Source organism: Brachyhypopomus gauderio, unplaced genomic scaffold, assembly GCF_052324685.1.
Source record: "Brachyhypopomus gauderio isolate BG-103 unplaced genomic scaffold, BGAUD_0.2 sc62, whole genome shotgun sequence".
Classification (NCBI taxonomy): Eukaryota; Metazoa; Chordata; class Actinopteri; order Gymnotiformes; family Hypopomidae; genus Brachyhypopomus; species Brachyhypopomus gauderio.
Genome location: NW_027506883.1, coordinates 2,051,674 through 2,070,375, shown reverse-complemented (window position 1 = coordinate 2,070,375; position 18,702 = coordinate 2,051,674). Strand labels below are relative to the sequence as shown.

At 42.8% G+C, this 18,702-nt stretch overlaps 1 protein-coding gene across 1 annotated transcript; it reads right to left on the bottom strand.

The window, feature by feature from the left end:
• Positions 1-1,558: 1,558 nt before the first annotated feature.
• pomgnt2 (protein O-linked mannose N-acetylglucosaminyltransferase 2 (beta 1,4-)) lies at positions 1,559-16,992 on the bottom strand. Its single transcript, XM_076988528.1, has 2 exons — positions 16,656-16,992; positions 1,559-5,292 (listed from the first exon to the last, which is right to left on the bottom strand). The coding sequence occupies exon 2, from the start codon at positions 5,263-5,265 to the stop codon at positions 3,502-3,504; it is 1,764 nt and encodes a 587-aa protein (XP_076844643.1). The 5' UTR covers positions 5,266-5,292; positions 16,656-16,992; the 3' UTR covers positions 1,559-3,501.
• Between the last annotated feature and the right edge of the window lie 1,710 nt (positions 16,993-18,702).

Sequence of the window (18,702 nt, the reverse complement as noted above, 5' to 3'; positions counted from 1 at the left end):
CAGTTCCACAGCAGGTCGGCCCGAAGAAGAAAGTGGAAGGAAGTAAGGAAATTAAAAGGAGACACTGGTGGACCACCTAGTGAGTATATATGAGCCTCACACTACAGTCGCACTCATTAGCATCTACAGACATCTATCCTGTGTGTGAATCAGAGCATGCACCAGATACCCGTAGCAGCCGTCTCATCTCAAGGCTGCCCATTCCGGTAAACGAGTGAAGGAACAGGCAGCCAACGCTCTAAGGCAATGTGCTACAGAAAGAACGAGGGAGGAAGCACATTTATAAACCAGTTTGAGAAACTTGAAACTGTGGAGGCTTATTCACAAATTCTCAGCCAAGGATTAATGGAAAGGTTAAGTGGATTTTGTGGGTCAGTGGAACAGAAACACACATGGAATTCAGTGACTGCTTCTTGAACTGTGCATCCAAGTAAACTGGAAAAAAGATTCTCTGGTCCAATATAAAGTGTTCCAGAGGCATCAAGACTCTTGGAAACCTTCGTTTTGAAGCTTGCTTGTCAAAACCTGTAAAAAAAAAAACAGCTGCTAAAACTAATGTCACGGGTTAAATTCCTCCCAGCAATTTCACGCAAGTGATCACACCGCCACAGGAACAGAACTCTGAAGCATTGATTGCAACTAGGTGATTCCAAGGGAGTGGAAAATGGATTCGGTAATGATCATTTAAAATGATGGAGATCACATAATGGTTGTAGATTACCAACCAGTGTCTATTTCATGTTCTCTTTCCAATATAATTGAACAAACTCAAACATATAAAATGAATTTAGGAGTGTGTACAAAGTAACTGCATGGGAGGAACTAATGATCAAAATTCAAATCAGTAAATATAAGCTTCAAAGGTTCAGTAATAAATGGCTTACCAGACAATGACCCAGTTATCACTTTTTTAAGACCTTTTTGCATTTGTCTGTTCATAATCACTGGAGTTTCCATTACGTAAATGCAAAGCAAGACACTTGCAGTATTTGGGTCCATTCGAAGATTCACCACATGAGGGTTGCAAGCGATCTCATTCACTTATAGTAGTGCAATTACAGCAAAAATCTTATGAAATGTAATATACAAAAAAATGTCTCCTTCTATAATGTTCATATTAACCTTATTATGATGAGGGATTAGTCCTTCAATCACATTCTTTCTCAGGTCCAGTTAGAAAAGGTATCTCATTCTGTTAAGATTCTTAATAGAAAATGTAATAGTAACATGTAAATGATTCTTAACATCTTTAATGGTAAAGAAAAGATCCAAGGATCCATGTAATGATGCTTTTTGTGCAGTGGCATCTTTGCTGGGCGACTGGGCTCAGATGGGTAAGCTCTTCCTGCATCTCTGTCTGGGCCAGAGCCATGTGGGAGTGTCACTGTGAAAGCTGATCTCATACAGTAAGCCAGCAGAAAATAGCACACAGAGAAGAGAGAGTAGGACAGGAGGATTCTGGGACGGCACTGGGAGGGGTTGTGGCCAGCTTTCACTTCCAGGACACTGTGAAGCTCTGGGAATTAAAAACAGCTAAATAAGAAAGATGAATCAGAAATCAGTGTACAAAACATTTTATTGTTCTAATCACTACTAAAAACACTCAGATTCCCAAATACATTGTAGAGATCAATGTTCAAAGGAAAGCTCCTCCTGACCTCCTTTAGTGGTCATGCTACCAAGCATCTGTGAAACCAATCCCAAAGTGATACGTCAACCTTCTGCATATGATTAAGGAATCTGCACTGAGGCTCTGGCCTATGAAAGAACTCTCTCATTCACAGGATCTTTTACATCACAAAAGCAAAAAAAAAAAAACGCTGTATTTTATATTACAAACAAAACAAAGGTGAATACAGCACATAATAGGCATTGAAAACAGAGGGAAAAATTACACCAAAACGCTTATTTTAAAGTTAAATTTTAACTGAAACTGATGACAAAGTCAAATCTATAATAATGTTCATGGCACATAATGGTAAGTGTCATAAAGTGACATGTTTACAGTACTGATCCGTTACTTTTCTTACCCCGACAATCTGAGCTTCACATATAATGATGGATCTTATTCCACTGCTGAAATCATTATTTCATGATGAAAACCTCATCCTGCCCCATTACGGAGCTCCGTTTACCCTTTCAGAGTCAAACACGGCTCCATGGCACCGTCACATTATATTACCTCTTTCTGTCATTACAGACATTGGTCCTTAGACAGATATTTCATATTAGACAATGGTTTCCTACATGAAAATAATTAGCATGTAGTTATGTCAGTCAAAACCCTGACTAGCGGGGATGATACCAATAATGAAGTGTAATGAAGTGTAAGTGAAAGAAGGCTTGTCTGTCAGATAAGAGACTGCAGATGTCGGAGTAAAGGAGGTTTGTCAAAGATCACTTCTTAATCATAGAAATGTGTTTCGTTATGTTGGCCTTTCTTGATCTATTAACAATCAGCCATTAGGAGTATAAAAATTAAAACTAACAGAACTCATGTTAATATAGGTAGCAAGGGGTCAGAATGCTGACTATGAAGCCCTTAAGCACTGAAGCACTGGTGATTTAATACTGAAAAACAGGGAGGGTGATAATATATTCAATTATGTTTTGAAGTGTCAGGCACAGGATGCCTGCAACTATTTCAGTTTACATGCAAACATCCAGGAAGCCAAACTATAGTACAGTCACCTTCAAGCTGTATATACATCACTTCCATTGGACTCTGTCGGGTCACAGTTAAGTGTCAGTTCAATTGTTCTAGTTGTGTACATGTTTTATTTAAAGTACAGCAAGTCAATGTTCTCCAAACTGGCAAACAATTATCAAGCTTCTAGTATAAAATAAAAATGGTAAGATCTTCACCAAACAAAGTGCTACCTACAACCCAACACAAACACGAAAAGGACACAGCCACAGAAATGGGGCAAAAGACAAACTTTTAAGTCCAAACTTTTAAGGTTTTTTGTACTAATGTGGTTGACTTACTGTATATACGTAATATTAAGCTATCCAATCAGAGGCATCACCAAGGCATTGTGATCACTATGCAAAACATTTCTCCACAGTCACAAATTCACATAAAACTCAGGATTATAAAAGTGAACAAAAATATACCAAAAAAAAAGAAACCTTGAAGAATGTAAGTTTAACATACAGACATGATCACACACACGCGCACACACGCACACTGTAGTAGACATCTCTTAATAATAAATAAAAAATAAATTACACATTACTTATTTCTTATAAATAAAATCTGAATGGAAAACCTTTTCTCTAGAAGCATTTTCATGACAAAGTAGAAGTAGTCGTTTGAGAGGTTTGGCAGTTCAGTAGTTTATATTATCTTTAGATCGTCCCTGCACAAATGTTCTTTAATCTCATTCAGTATACTAATGTCCCACAGCAGTACCAAATCGCAGGACATCAGAAACACCCAAACACATACGACTTGATAATCGGCGTTTTCCTCACACTGGTGGCGCGGGCTTAAGTGAGTCAGGTCTTACATATTAGAACATCTGCAAATGGTCCCAAAAGATTCTTGTTGAAGATGCAGCGCACCCATACGAGATATGTGGTGAAGGGCTTAATGTTCTCCGAGAAGGTGTAGTTTTGATGGGGGAGGATGTAAGGCATATACGTGTTCTCTCCTTGCTCCTGGATCCACACCTCGTACTTCACCTCCTTCACCTTCAGGTACTTGAGATTCCAGGGGATCTGCCATGACACAGCGAGCTTGGCTTCGTTGGTGGCCTGCACTGACGTCTGACACTTGGCCTCTCGCACTCGACCCGGATGCACTGTGCTGACGGGCCTGTTCTTTTTCAGATTAGACTTAACTTTTATACCTTCTCTTAGGACCTCCAGGAAGGACGGGATGTCCACAACGGTGTCTTGGTAAATCCGGAAAAGCCACTCCGGGTTACGGCAACACAGGTGTCTTGGCACCTCGTTGCTAGCGAGTATGCGTTCCTGCTCCTCTTTCTCCAAGTGGGAGATGCCACCCTGGTCCCAAGGACGCTCGGGGTAGGCCACAGAATTCTCCTTGATTGTATTTCTCCATGCTATGTACTGGAGGTCCATTCCAGGCAAGGAAGCCAGGGTTTTGTATGGACTATAATGCTCTGGGTTTACTGCATAAGGAAAGAGCTCTATCACAGCAGCCCCCCGTGGCAAGAACATGGAGGTGATGAGCTGTGCTCCGTGCATGCTGACCAGCATGGACGCCCCACTGATGACCTGAACGATGCTGTCAAACGGCTGATCTTCCAAGGACACGGTGACCGTCCTCATCTTGAACTCTTGGGCCAAAGCAAGAAGCAGCTCTGCCTCGTTGAGTACGAGCCTGTTAGAAGTGCGGCTGAAGACGACGATGTAGTCGTCATCATCCTCAGACCTCTCCGCTTTCGTCGTATTCAACTTTTCCATCATGAAAAACGCAAACTGACGGATCTCATTGCCCGATACTAAAATGTTGGCTTTGGGCCCCTGGGGTTGTACAAAGCCATACTGATACCAAGTGGTCATCTTTGACAATCCCACGTAAGATTTGGTGAAACACATGAGCTTGCCAAAGTTTCGTAAGTGGTCTTTAAGCAGGGGTTGTTTGCTGCTAAGCAGGCGGTAGAGGTCAAAATGGGTGCCCTCTCCCCAGCCCTCCATGAAGACGAGCCTGGCTTCATCATCCAAGTCCATGTACTGGTGCATGGTGTAGAATATGGGAAGAAGGTCATCGTGAAAAATATGCATCAGGTTATCGGGATTGAAGCGGTTGAGGATGAGGGCGACGTCTGGCACGAACACGGGCTTCGGCATGTATCGCAGGGCAGCCGCCGGCAACTCCAAGAAATTAAAATACTGCGTGTTGTGATCCTCGATGGAGGACAGGTCCAACAGGGCCGGCTGGAACCGGCGGGGACCCAGATTGGGGAGCATGACCGAGGCGTTGCTGTGGAAGAAGACGAACTCCTCGGCGTCGGTGCAGTAGCAGAGGTAGTCGAAGCGGCACACGCGGTCCGTGTGCATCTTGCCGGTGCAGACCATCCTGGTGCCCTGCTCCTGTAGCGCCAGCAGGGCGGCGTGGTAGTCGATGCGCACCTGCGAGAGCTCCTGCGACTGGCGGGTCAGCTGCAGCTCCTCCTCCAGCTGGGCCGCGTGCTCGCTGAGCCGAACGTACTTCCACAGGAGCGCCGCCACCACCGACACCAGCAGGCCGTTCAGCACCGCCGCCACGCTCATCCTGCAGCCTAGCGCACGCATGGCTCAGGCTTCGCCCGCATCGTCCACCTGCGCCGAGCGGAGAGGACACACTTCGTTACCGACACACGACGCCGACGTGGGCTCGTTTACGCAACACGCGACAATATAATTACCACCGCCAAAAGAGATAAATGCATATTGCCCTAATACTCCTTTGCAGCCAGAGGCCGGACTCCATTTTCACTCTATGGCATTTCTTCCCTCTGAAAACGGAGTTACAGAAAGGAAGCACCCCAGGTTTGACCTCACATCACAACATCTCATTTTCTGTGCTACTGACATTCTCGAATAGCCATCAGAGACAGTGAATGCATCCTTTGGCCAGGGACACACACAATACACACACACACACACACACACACACACACACACACACACACACACACACACACACACACACACACACACACACACACACACACACACACAGCTGGACCACACACTCTTTGGTCCAACAGTAGGAGCATCTTCAGCTGCCTTCAATGAAAGTAACTCCATTCTCTGAGAGAACAGAAATGTCCAGTGGGCGAATGCTAAATCTTTCAGTCCGTAACCCCTCATGGTCCATAACTCTCTGGAAAAGTAGATTAGGGTAAAAAAAAACATCACAAAAGTCTGAATTTACTCTTTATTCTCCTCCTCTTTGAGCAAAGTTAAAAATGAAGACTAGGCCCATGCCATAAGTATATAACCTGCAAAATCCAGACTTTGTATCATAACTGTTTTTTTTTCTGGAAATCAGTACAAAGAAGTAAAACTAACATAAATGCAGACAAAGAAAAGTACACCAGGCTATAGTCAGAAACATCCATTATGTTCCAACTAGAAATATAGAAAAATTATATTGGGAAGCATTTTGGTTATTGCATGTTAACGATCAAACATTTGACGTAAGAACAGAAAATGTGTTTATTGAACGAAGGTATTTTTTCGCCATTACTATTTTTAAACGGCCGTCAGATTTTTCTAGCTTTACAACCATATCAACATAACCTGTACTAGTCGCACGTGTTATCACTTGTTAATTTAGTGCATCCACATTTGCATAAACATGCCCTGCTGGAGCGAGGCTACTTGGCTACTTCAAGCTGCAAGCAGTCCAAGACGAGATTCAGCTAATTAAGGAGGATCATCACCAGTGAAGAAGGAACGGAGGCAAGGACAGAAACTGCCTCCGAGTGAAACGGGACAAACTCCTCCTTGCTACCCGCTCTAATAATGTGATACTCCATCTCTCCAGGGAACTGTCACTTTAGGCTGTCAGAGACGATAGAAAGAGAAACGTCTTGACACGTGTCAGAAGCTTCTGCCGTGTTTTCCTCATGCTGGATCTATCCGGCACAATTTATATCCTTCTTTAGAGTCGAGAGAGAGAAAAAAAAAGCTCTTACACATTTACACAGTATTAGTTATAAACTGATGCATGGTAAATCACAACACTGCTTCAATTCAACAGCTCGTTTTAATTTCATTTCATTCTCAGCCAGATCTCGGGAAAGGAATACTAATTATACCACTGTATGTTAAAGACAAATAGGGTTCAATGTCATATAATATATATATATATATATATATATATATATATATATATATATATATATTTTAATCCACAGAGTGTCAGATGTTGTTAAGACTCATGCAGCACTACCCTCCGATCAACCAGGACAAGGACAGCAGCAGTGGGGTTGCCAGTTGTATGCTTAAATCCCCTTCACGGAGCAGGTCCACAGGGTCACGAGGGCTAACTGCCAGCAGCCACCCCCCCACCCCCCAACCCCGTGAAGCATCGGCTGGCTACTGTTTTCGCTAGCCATGCCTTGCTGGCTACTGTATTAGCTAGCCCTGCCTTGCTGGCACTGTGTTAAGCTAACGTGACTGGGGATACAACATCCTTGGTTTTAGCTTCAGAGGAACAGATTTTGTTTGGAAGGAGTTTGGAAGCCCTCCCAACTACACTGCTATGTGATTTTCATTCTTGTATAAAACAGCAAGTCCCAGTATAAAAAAAAAAAACTTAATGTAAAAGGGACAGAATGCAAGCTAATTTAAATATTGCAGCCTTATGTGGAATCAATAATGGCAATGTTGTAGAAGAAAACTCCATAGCATAAAATCCAACACTGCACTACTGAATATACAAAATATTGGCTTAATCTTAATATTGGCTTAATATAATTTGACATTCACATATAATTAGCCATTATCTTAACACAAAACGTCTAGGTTTCTGTGTTTTTATTTATTATAAACACAGAAGATTTATTATTAAGATTGGCTTAATCTTAATATATGTGAATGTCAAATTATACATTATTTGTATAATTGAAGATGGAGTGGAATAATACTTGAATAATACTAAAACCAAAACATTTCAGTGAAAGCAAAATCTGTGCACAAGCTGAAACATAAAATTATTTGGAATTTGCAAATAATTGTACAATGTTTTTGTACTTTACTCCAAAATCTGTCTAGAGATTTTCTGGTCCTGCTAAAGAGGCCAACTACTGTGTGGCATGTCATGCTTGATGCAGAAGGAGATGAATTAGAACAAGATGGCTTTGTTTCTGGAACTTTCTGCTTGGCCTATATTTCACTAATGCTTAAATGTGTTCACTCATGCCCAAACTGCCTAATAACTCTTTAAACATTAAAATACTATGTGATATTTATCAAATTATTCATTTTTCAGGGTATCCCCCATTTAAACTATAAATCCAGGACATTCGTACATAAATGTTAGAAGCGTTCATATAAGGGGAAAGGGCTTTAACAATTATTTCCAGGACTAGGACAGGCAAACACGTTAAAGAGCCATTGATGCAAGTAAATTGGCACTAATTTGCTAAAGATACTAAAGAGTCTTTGAGGATTTAGCAGGCCAGAGACCTGGCACTATCTGAATCATTCTGATATAGTTCTCTGTGCTCACCAGCACTAACACTGTAGGAAGCAGAAGGTATGTCCTTGAAACGCTCTCCTTCTATCTGTATGAATGGAAAGTTTAAAAAGGGATGACATGGGGGTAGCAGGGGAATCAAAGGTTTCCCAGTGTGTGCATGTGCACACGCATGCGTGCGTGTGTGTGTGTGTGTGTGTGTGTGTGTGTGTGTGTGTGTGTGTGTGTGTTGGCTGACAGTGTGCCCCTGGCTCCATGGTCTACAGCTGTGTTGTTTGCTCTGTGGATGATAAGCACCACAATGCTGTGTGAAGGCAGCCTAGTGCTTCTGATGCATTTTAATGGGGCTCCTGGTAAGACCATGCTCTCAGTCCCTCACTGGCTCTCCTCCCTGATGCGTCCCGTAAGGGGAACTGGGGAGCAGCCCCGCTCAGCTTCCATCCCCCAACCACACTCACAACTAACAAATGAGTCCGAGGCTTTGAACCACGCGTCTCCCCCGCCCACAGCATCACTATGCACCCATTTAACCGGTCGGGGCAGGCTCATCGTCATGTTAACCCAGTTCTGACAAGTCAATTCTGCTGTGCACTTTTTTTTCCAACAGATGAAGTAAAACATGCTGAAAAACATGCAGAAATGCTGAAATGTAAAAATGCAAAATTTGCATTTTAAGCATGATCACGATGATTGTTCAACACTGAATAATTTGCTAAGATTTGTATTATTTTTAGACTTTCTGTTTTCTATATTTAATAACACTGGCAATAGATGCAAATGCTTGCCATCACTGTTTAAAAAAAATGTTTATTTGTGAATTCACACACTGATCTCAGAATAAAGGTGAAAAAACTAACCTGAAGGAGTGCACACTGCTATGGTTAACTCTTTATGCACCTTTAGTGTGTTGCCATTCATACTTCTATCATCTATATGATCTGATAACTACGGAGCAGAGTTATAAGGAAGCTTGTGTCTAAATTCATTAGGGTATCACTTTCTGAAGAGGTTCCAGGCAGCGTTCAAAATGACTACAGCAGGTGAGGAAACAGGCACTCTGCCCTATTGCTCCTTGGTTCCTCTGAGCTGGATGACAAATGGGACTGAGGCCGTCTTCCAGCAGGGGTTACGAGAAACAATGTCACTCAGTCTCCCGAGGAAAGGACTCTGTGTAAGACTGCAGCTCTGAGGCAGAGGATTGCAAGATGACAAGCACTGATAAAAGAGTATGACAGATGCAAATACGGCCATATTCAAGTGTAAAGATTACAGTCCAATCTGCATGACAAAAAGTACCTGTTCAACCTATTCTATATTCCAAGACAAATTTAACTTCATGTGTAATGCAAACATTGCATATAATACAATTCTGAAATTTATCACATGATCCTTAGATGGGATCTAATGATCAAATTGTGTAATTTATGTAAAAATAACAAAATAACACCTGCAACCCTGTGAACACCTGCTTTTTAAAAGAATGACAATAACTACCCTTTAGAATATGAGATACGTAATTATTAATCTGAAGTTATATTTAATCATGAATAAATACTTATTTTAAATGTGAGTATATTACACAATATCGGATAATATGTCAACGATATTGGGAGAAAGGTAGCTTCCTGGTTGATCCACTCGCACTCGTCATCATTCAATTGCTCTCCGCAGCTGACCCAAGATCCACATATAGCAACATAAGTCTAGCCAATCAGCCTTCTCGAATTGAATGCCTAAGGATCGCTTTATTTATTGCACAAAGTCAGTCAGTGGTTAGGTACAGACAACTGACGTTACTGACAGTAATAAACACGCTTACTAAAGACACTGAATATCAGGTGCCCCAAAATCCATTTGAGAACTTTGGTTTAGAAACTACAAACTGCTGTGTATCTTGCCAAGATGACTGGTTAGCTAACTAGCAAGATTAGCTAATTAGCTAGCAAATGCTAGCAAAAAAAAAACTTAGCTAGCTAGTAAAGTTGTACATTTTGTGGGTTTTTTTTTTTTGTAGTAACAATTAACTAGTTACGCTAGTGAAACCCGTGTGCTCTAATGTTAGATAACTGCTAGCTAACTGACGTTAAGCTAGTAGGTTGGTAACATTAACATCCAAGCTGTGTTTTAGAGCTGGTGGAGCTGAGCTAAAGATGAGCTCGAAGTTTAAGTGTAGGAGTATGAGCTTTCATTTTAATGCCCAACTTAATGACTAGACCATATAAGACCAGATTTTCTTTTAGAATACAAGCATTCTACTTGTTTTAAAATATTTTTTCTTAATTTCTTTGACAATTTTTTTTCTTTAACAAAATATTCAAGTGTTTTACACAGTGAATCTCAAGATAAAAAGATGCACAAGATAAAATTTGTTATTCCCACACGATTTTTAAAAAGTTGCTCTAAAAAAACTCTAATCTAGGCATCATGCATAAAATCATACATAAAAGGCCACCGGAAACAGTTATATTTGTTAGTTATATCAGTTATATTTACGATGTCATCCAGCAACATTTGGATCTCTACACATTCCTAATTTTGTGTTAATGGCGTGTTTCCTAATATTACTATATGTGGTAGAGTGAGATTGTTGGGGCAATCTCACTGGTTCCCTCCCTAATGATAAATTGCGGTGGAGCCGTGCGAGTCGCGGGGCAGGTTGATCCTGGTGTTATAAATAGCGGGGGTGTGGTTACTGGGGCAGACTCCCTTCTGTCATCCCACTTCTCCAGCACCTTTAGTGGTGCCAATTTATTGTTGTTGGGCCTGGCTTCCTTTGGTGGACCAGCTTAATACCGTCAAGGTATGGCGCTTCTTTTGGCGTCTGATTATCGGTGAGTGCTGTGCGCTGAGAACTAACATGCTCTGCTGTTTCGTCACAGTTCGGTGGGCGCGTCATGAGAATTACTGCGCTGATCTACCACGGGTGGGCAGTTGCTATTTGAGAACAACCTGGTTAGGTAAGGTGGGATTGCTGATTATTGGCACTTTTAATAAAGGGATTTGTTTTTAATTCATTTTCCTTTGTTTAGTTATCGCGCTGTTGTGAAGAATTCGCCGTGGCTGTTGGAGCAACCAGCGGATTCCAGTCATAAAGGGGAGAGAATACAACAGCAACTTTCACCCAAAAATAAAGTTTGCGCGTGGTTCCAGTAGCCGGCAGTGCTGCTGTTTTGTTTGGGCCGTTCGTGATTCACGTCGTTCGAGTGATCGTGTGTTTCGTGTTTTCTATTTGTTTTCCCTGTTACGTGTTTAGGCTCAGTTTGGCGGCGACCTTCTTCTAGGTTTTACATGTTTGATTTGGTTGAGTGTCTGGTTTTTATTTCTTTATCCCTTTTTCGTTTGCAGTGATTTGGTGCTGTGATTTGTGTCGTGGTTTCTTTAAATAGTGTTGGTGCCAAACTGCGCTGCAAAGCGTTTGGTTTTTTTGGGTTGTGTTTGTGACTTATTGGTCTTCTTATTGTCCGGGTTTTGTTTAATTATTTGATTGTTTGTGCAGGGCAGGAGCTGCAGGCCGGACAGAGGCAGATGTCCCAGGTGGTGGAATCTCGTGCACGGGTGTGGTAGGGAGTGAAGAGTATTGAGTGTGAAGTGTGGTCACGGTGAGCGTACAGTATAGAGGTGATCTCATAGCTCTCATCTTAATTACCAAGGCCGCAGCCCTGTTCCCTCTTGTTTTACTTGTCATTGTGAGTCTGTGCAAATTATATATTTTTATATACGATCCATAAAGTGGTCGAAGTATATTTTTATATTAAAGAAATCATTGAAACTACCTCTCTGGTCCAGTGGTCTTGAACTTGTGTCCTTTTCGTTAATGGTTTTCGTTTGTGCTGAGGCTTTCATTTGCCCCAGTATAATTCCTTGGGGTGAAATTCCCCTAGGTGGCGTAGTCGTGCATCTTCTTTTTGGGTTTTTGTTAGTTCTGCTCGCCACATTTTGGCGTAGTCGGCAGGATCCACTGAGTACCAGAGACGTAGAGTGTATTAGTTTGTATGTTTTGGGGATTGATTATTTTTTTTTCTCTTTTTTTTTTGATACAAAACAGCAGCATTTGTTTGAGGGACTGGTAGTTTGACCGGGTTGTTTTTGTTATAGCACACCTGCTATTAAAATGGAGGAAGAGATACAGCAGCTTCGAGACCTAGTCATGCAGCTTAAGGCTGATAATGAGCGATTACTCCAGGAAAGGGCTACTGTACCAACTGGTGCTAGTGTAGTTACCCCAGCTGTTCTTGTTGGTGTAAGTAATGCCCCTTCAACGGGTGCTAGTGTTACGGAGCGTTTGGTGGTTGTCCCTCGCGATCGTAAATGTTCGTTTTTTAATGGTAAGACTGGGATCGGTATAGTGGAATGGATAGAAGAAGTTAAAGCTTGTATGCGAGCCCGCCATCTCTCGGTATCCGATCAGGCTTTCTTTATTTTTGACCATTTGGAAGGGGAGGCAAGGGAAGAAATAAAGTACCGCTCTAATATAGAGAGGGGGGATCCAGCTAGCATTTTTACCATTTTAAAAGATCTTTACGAGTGCTCACAATCTTATGTAACATTACAGCAGGCCTTTTTCTCAAGAAAACAGCAGGAAGGGGAAACATTACAGGAGTTCTCATTAGCATTGATGGCGTTGATGGAACCGGTAAAGCAACAGGCCCCAGAGGGAATGTTAAACGCGCAGGTTTTACTTCGGGATCAGTTTGTAGAACATGTTTTAGACGGTGCTCTCCGTAGAGAGTTGAAGCAGTTTGTTCGGCAGCAGCCCACTGCCACATTGTTAGAGGTGCGTGGAGAGGCCATTCGATGGGAGAGGGAAGGATTGCCAGGGGGTGCCAGGGGACGTTGTCTCTCCCTACCATCTGCATATGGCTTACAGTATGGTGTGCAGGGGAGTCCCTGTTCAGTTTCACCCAGTGCGTCAAGGTCATCTGAGTTGCAAGAGTTGAAAGAGTTGATGAAGCGTCAGCAAGCTCAACTTGATAAGTTAACTCAAACTGTTGCTTCTTTGCAGACGTCCTCAGAACGTAATCGTCCCTTTCAACAAGGGCGTGTCATTTGTCGCCGATGCCAGCGGCCTGGTCATTTTGCAAGAGAGTGTGATGGGGAACGGGTGTTGCACTCCAATCGGGGCCCACCCTTAAGGGCAGCAGAGTCCGCTCACCATCAGCAGTCGGAAAACTAATGCCCACTGAGCTGCAGAGCCACAGTTCAGAAGGGGTATCTTTGGGCTCTGAGGCAGGTACTGTTTCTAGGCTAATGTCATCTTGCCCAGTCATTGATATTGTAATTGGGGGCGTTTCAGTCTCGTCTGTTGGATACGGGTTCTATGGTGTCTACCGTCACCGAGAGCTTCTTTTTGCAGCAGTTTGAACCTTGGGGTCAGGACCGTCTCCAGTCCTGTCATTGGCTACAACTGCGGGTTGCTAATGGGTTTGATATCCCATATATCGGTTATCTGGAGTTGGATGTAGCACTTGTGCGGAGTTACCTTTTGGTCGCTCTGCTCTATTTGAACCTCCTGAGGCTGGGTTGCCAGCCGGGCTATCGGCCTCTTCCTGCCTAGTTCCGGTGGATAAGGGTACAGTGTATGTTCCTGTCGTCAATGAAGGAACAAACACACCTTGGGTTTTTAAGCAGTGTTCAGGTTGTTAGTCTTCCTACTGGGGTTATGGATGTTAGGTCCACCACTGCTGCAATGCGAACCTTTGTAGCAGCTACTGCTGTGCAGCCTGGAATAGAGGCTGTGGACTGATCGGCACTGACAGACCAGGAACCGAGTGAAGTGAAGTTTCTCCTACAGGATTACAATTCAGTTGTTAGCCCATGGGTGATCTGGGTTGCACCAACCTTATAGCACCTGAAATTCCTTTGTTGGATAGTGCACCAGTGTGGCAGAGGTATAGACACATTCCTCCATCCGAGTATGACGTCGTAAAGGCTCATATCGATCAGCTTCTCGAGTCTCGGGTAGTGAGAGGGAGTAGTAGTGTATGTGCCTCGCCTGTCGTGTTGGTGACAGGGAAGTATGGGAGTTTGCACATGTGTGTAGACTATCGGTTGCTTCATAGCAAGACCTGCAAGGATGCGTGCGGTCGGTGGGGTTTGTGAGGCAGACGAGCCACACAGCTCTGTGTCAAATGTACAGTTGGCCGTGTTTGGACCATGGCACTAGTGGTTTCTACATGGGTTCATCGTCGGGGCGACGATATTAAATGTGGGGGTAGAATGTGGTAGAGTGAGATTGTTGGGGCAATCTCACTGGTTCCCTCCCTAATGATAAATTGCGGTGGAGCCGTGCGAGTCGCGGGGCAGGTTGATCCTGGTGTTATAAATAGCGGGGGTGTGGTTACTGGGGCAGACTCCCTTCTGTCATCCCACTTCTCCAGCACCTTTAGTGGTGCCAATTTATTGTTGTTGGGCCTGGCTTCCTTTGGTGGACCAGCTTAATACCGTCAAGGTATGGCGCTTCTTTTGGCGTCTGATTATCGGTGAGTGCTGTGCGCTGAGAACTAACATGCTCTGCTGTTTCGTCACAGTTCGGTGGGCGCGTCATGAGAATTACTGCGCTGATCTACCACGGGTGGGCAGTTGCTATTTGAGAACAACCTGGTTAGGTAAGGTGGGATTGCTGATTATTGGCACTTTTAATAAAGGGATTTGTTTTTAATTCATTTTCCTTTGTTTAGTTATCGCGCTGTTGTGAAGAATTCGCCGTGGCTGTTGGAGCAACCAGCGGATTCCAGTCATAAAGGGGAGAGAATACAACAGCAACTTTCACCCAAAAATAAAGTTTGCGCGTGGTTCCAGTAGCCGGCAGTGCTGCTGTTTTGTTTGGGCCGTTCGTGATTCACGTCGTTCGAGTGATCGTGTGTTTCGTGTTTTCTATTTGTTTTCCCTGTTACGTGTTTAGGCTCAGTTTGGCGGCGACCTTCTTCTAGGTTTTACATGTTTGATTTGGTTGAGTGTCTGGTTTTTATTTCTTTATCCCTTTTTCGTTTGCAGTGATTTGGTGCTGTGATTTGTGTCGTGGTTTCTTTAAATAGTGTTGGTGCCAAACTGCGCTGCAAAGCGTTTGGTTTTTTTGGGTTGTGTTTGTGACTTATTGGTCTTCTTATTGTCCGGGTTTTGTTTAATTATTTGATTGTTTGTGCAGGGCAGGAGCTGCAGGCCGGACAGAGGCAGATGTCCCAGGTGGTGGAATCTCGTGCACGGGTGTGGTAGGGAGTGAAGAGTATTGAGTGTGAAGTGTGGTCACGGTGAGCGTACAGTATAGAGGTGATCTCATAGCTCTCATCTTAATTACCAAGGCCGCAGCCCTGTTCCCTCTTGTTTTACTTGTCATTGTGAGTCTGTGCAAATTATATATTTTTATATACGATCCATAAAGTGGTCGAAGTATATTTTTATATTAAAGAAATCATTGAAACTACCTCTCTGGTCCAGTGGTCTTGAACTTGTGTCCTTTTCGTTAATGGTTTTCGTTTGTGCTGAGGCTTTCATTTGCCCCAGTATAATTCCTTGGGGTGAAATTCCCCTAGGTGGCGTAGTCGTGCATCTTCTTTTTGGGTTTTTGTTAGTTCTGCTCGCCACATATAGATGACTCAGTCGGTACTATCACACATACTGTGCCTTCCATCTGAGCACATTAAAGCTGCAACTAATGATAATTGTCATTTATTATTAATCTGTTTGTTACTGGCAGTAACATAATAAACACAGAAACCTAGTCGTTTTGTGTTAAGTTGCATTTGAATTATTGCTGAAACCACAGCTAGAAGCTTGTGTAGCTCATTTTAGTGTAACTTATATATTTTTTACCAGCCTTCATTGCTTGGTAGCCAGTGCATGGTACTGAAGTAGTTATTTAAAGTGGAATAGGTCATGATTTAAGGTTACCGTGTGAGTAATCGCTTGTCATGTTGCCATTATTATTTATATTTATTTATACTACTACCAACATTATTATTATGCTGCCCCAGAATCTCACTGACTGTCCTGCAGTGACATCCCCATCACAAATTCATCATATTTGATCATCTTCCGACGTTGTACGAAGAAACTTTAATCTCAGCACAGATTAGATAATATACTACACTATAAATAATATAATATACTATAAATAATATACTAATATGACTGGTATAGTAATGCCATTATGATAATATGATTCCAAATATGCGTTATGCCTTTTGCAATGTATTGAACTGCGTAAAATATATTTCAGTAAGCTTAAAGACAAACACAGAAAACACAACAAAACAGACACAAGTGTGAAGAGAAACACTGATTTAGATGACACATATTCGCTACACCCGGCGACACTGATCGTGTTTAACGTGGACAGTGAGTACCAGCCCGGCGTGAGGCGCAGGCGAGTGCCAGCCCACCTTTCCTTTCACATATAAATAGCCGGTGGAAAACTTTTTCACAAAACAAGTTCACAAACAGAAACACAAAAACACAGCAGGTGCTTCCTTAAACAGTGAAAGAACACTATACGTACCGGAATATAGGCGTAGCAGGACGGGGAGACAAGTGACTGCGGCTCGGCGTGTCAGTGGGAGCCACGGCTGCTCCGGTGGACGCGGTCTCGGTTCTTAGGGCGCTTTGGGAGAGTGGACGAGATCACGCGCGAGTTTGGAGCAAGCGCGCCCATTTCAGCCTCGTATAACGAACGTGTCCTGCATGCATTCGTGATATACACTGATTGACGTGTCTTTACAGTTTTGTTGGAGAGGTAAATTCGCTTCATGTACTGTCTGTACAGACCTCACCAGCTGAGGGTGTAGTCTCCACCCACAACAATGACCGGATCTCGGACCCAAATCTCGCGATATGCTGTGATAGTCTTTCTGCCTTGTGCCGTTTAGCGGTGCCACCGATGGGCCTGGAATAAATCCTAGGACCTAGAAATAAACCACCACTGCACTTAAGCAAACGTTTAGTGACAGTGTGAGCGTTTATACTAGTGAGCAGTCCAGTGTCTCGGGCTCTCTGTCCATTTAATGATCTCCTCAGAGATGAGGCAGAGAGTGGGAATATTATCATTGACAAGGTTTTAAACAATAAATGCCACTCAGTGACTGTTAAACGTTTAGCAGCAGTAGTGTCTTCTTAAACCTTGTAAATGCATTAGCTGGTTTGAATCTCAGGACTTACTGGGTTCCCTGTCTAGTTAGTGGGCTGTGAAATGGACATCCTAGACAGGCTATATGATCCTGGGAGACCAGATATAGCCTGCTGTTGTGTTCTTGAACGTATCTTAAAGGCGCTGTGCTGGCTCCCACTTGAGCATTAGCGGACAAATAAAATGATAACAAAACATCTCTAAAGAAAACAACTATGTTGCAGAGCTTACAGAATTACAACATTTCCAATTCTGGAACATGGGTCACCAAACTGAAGCTACTACTACTGGCTGCTTCAAATTGGTGGAAGGTAAACCCTTGCCAAACGGTAATGAATGATTCAGAAGCAAGGCCATTGTCTTTGTGCAGCTGCCCTTTATCTCGGGTAGTGTGTGTGAGTGTGCTATCTTGTCCTTCTAGCAGCTTTGGTCATAAATGGTGTGTTCGGGACAAACTTTGCACACCAGCTCTGGGGAGGATACTCATCCTTGGATACCTGTACTGAAATGTTTGTGCTTAAATCGTTTGTGTTGTGCACCCTTGTGTGTTTTACGTATTGTTACAAGCATGCTGGGAGTCAGAGGATGTTTCCGTGCCCTACCGGTCTGCAGCTGTGTCCTGTTAGTGTACCAGGCCTGCTGATCCAGCTGGCTGGTACTCAATGTTTGATGCTCGCTGTTGTGATCTACTGTGTATTTTTGTCTCTTGTTGTTTTTCTGTAGCTTGGGTTGGATATATTATCTCATGGTGGGTGGAATCCTGCCTATAAGCCTTTTGGGATTGGTTTTTAAACAATTTAAACAAAATGAGAGAGAGAGAGAGAGAGAGAGAGAGAATAGTAACCCTTGAATGTTTGATAGTTTTCTGCATTGTTTGGGTAGTGTATTCGAATTTATCTCTATTAGCAGTTATACCCAATATAGGGATTTAACAGGCAACTAAAGATGTCAATGTCATATCAATACAATATTGCATGTAGCATTCAATTGGTTTTTTTCTCATTTAATTCCAGAAAGGTCTTATTGCCTCTTCAGGAAACAAATATCTTGCGTTCTGAATGAGAACGAGCACAAGAGTGTAATCGTGTCCTTAAACTGTAGCCTCTTGTCTAACCTCTCAAAACTGGATCGATCAGTTTCACTGACTGAAGGTCAGGGATGCGTTTTAAACAGTGGAATATGGTGACCCCTACAGTCCAACTGTGGAAGTGCGTAACGCGGATAACGCGAGGATTATAAACCACTCAACCATTTGTACGGCATTGACTGTACGCACTTTGCACTTTCCAGAGGTGCCGTTCTTAACCCAGAGTAATTTATGCGGCTTCAAAAACTTTGAAAGGCAATGCCGTAATATCACACTGATTTCTGATCAATTCCTTCATCAACCTGATTATTTTGAACTAGAGTTGTCGCACAATTA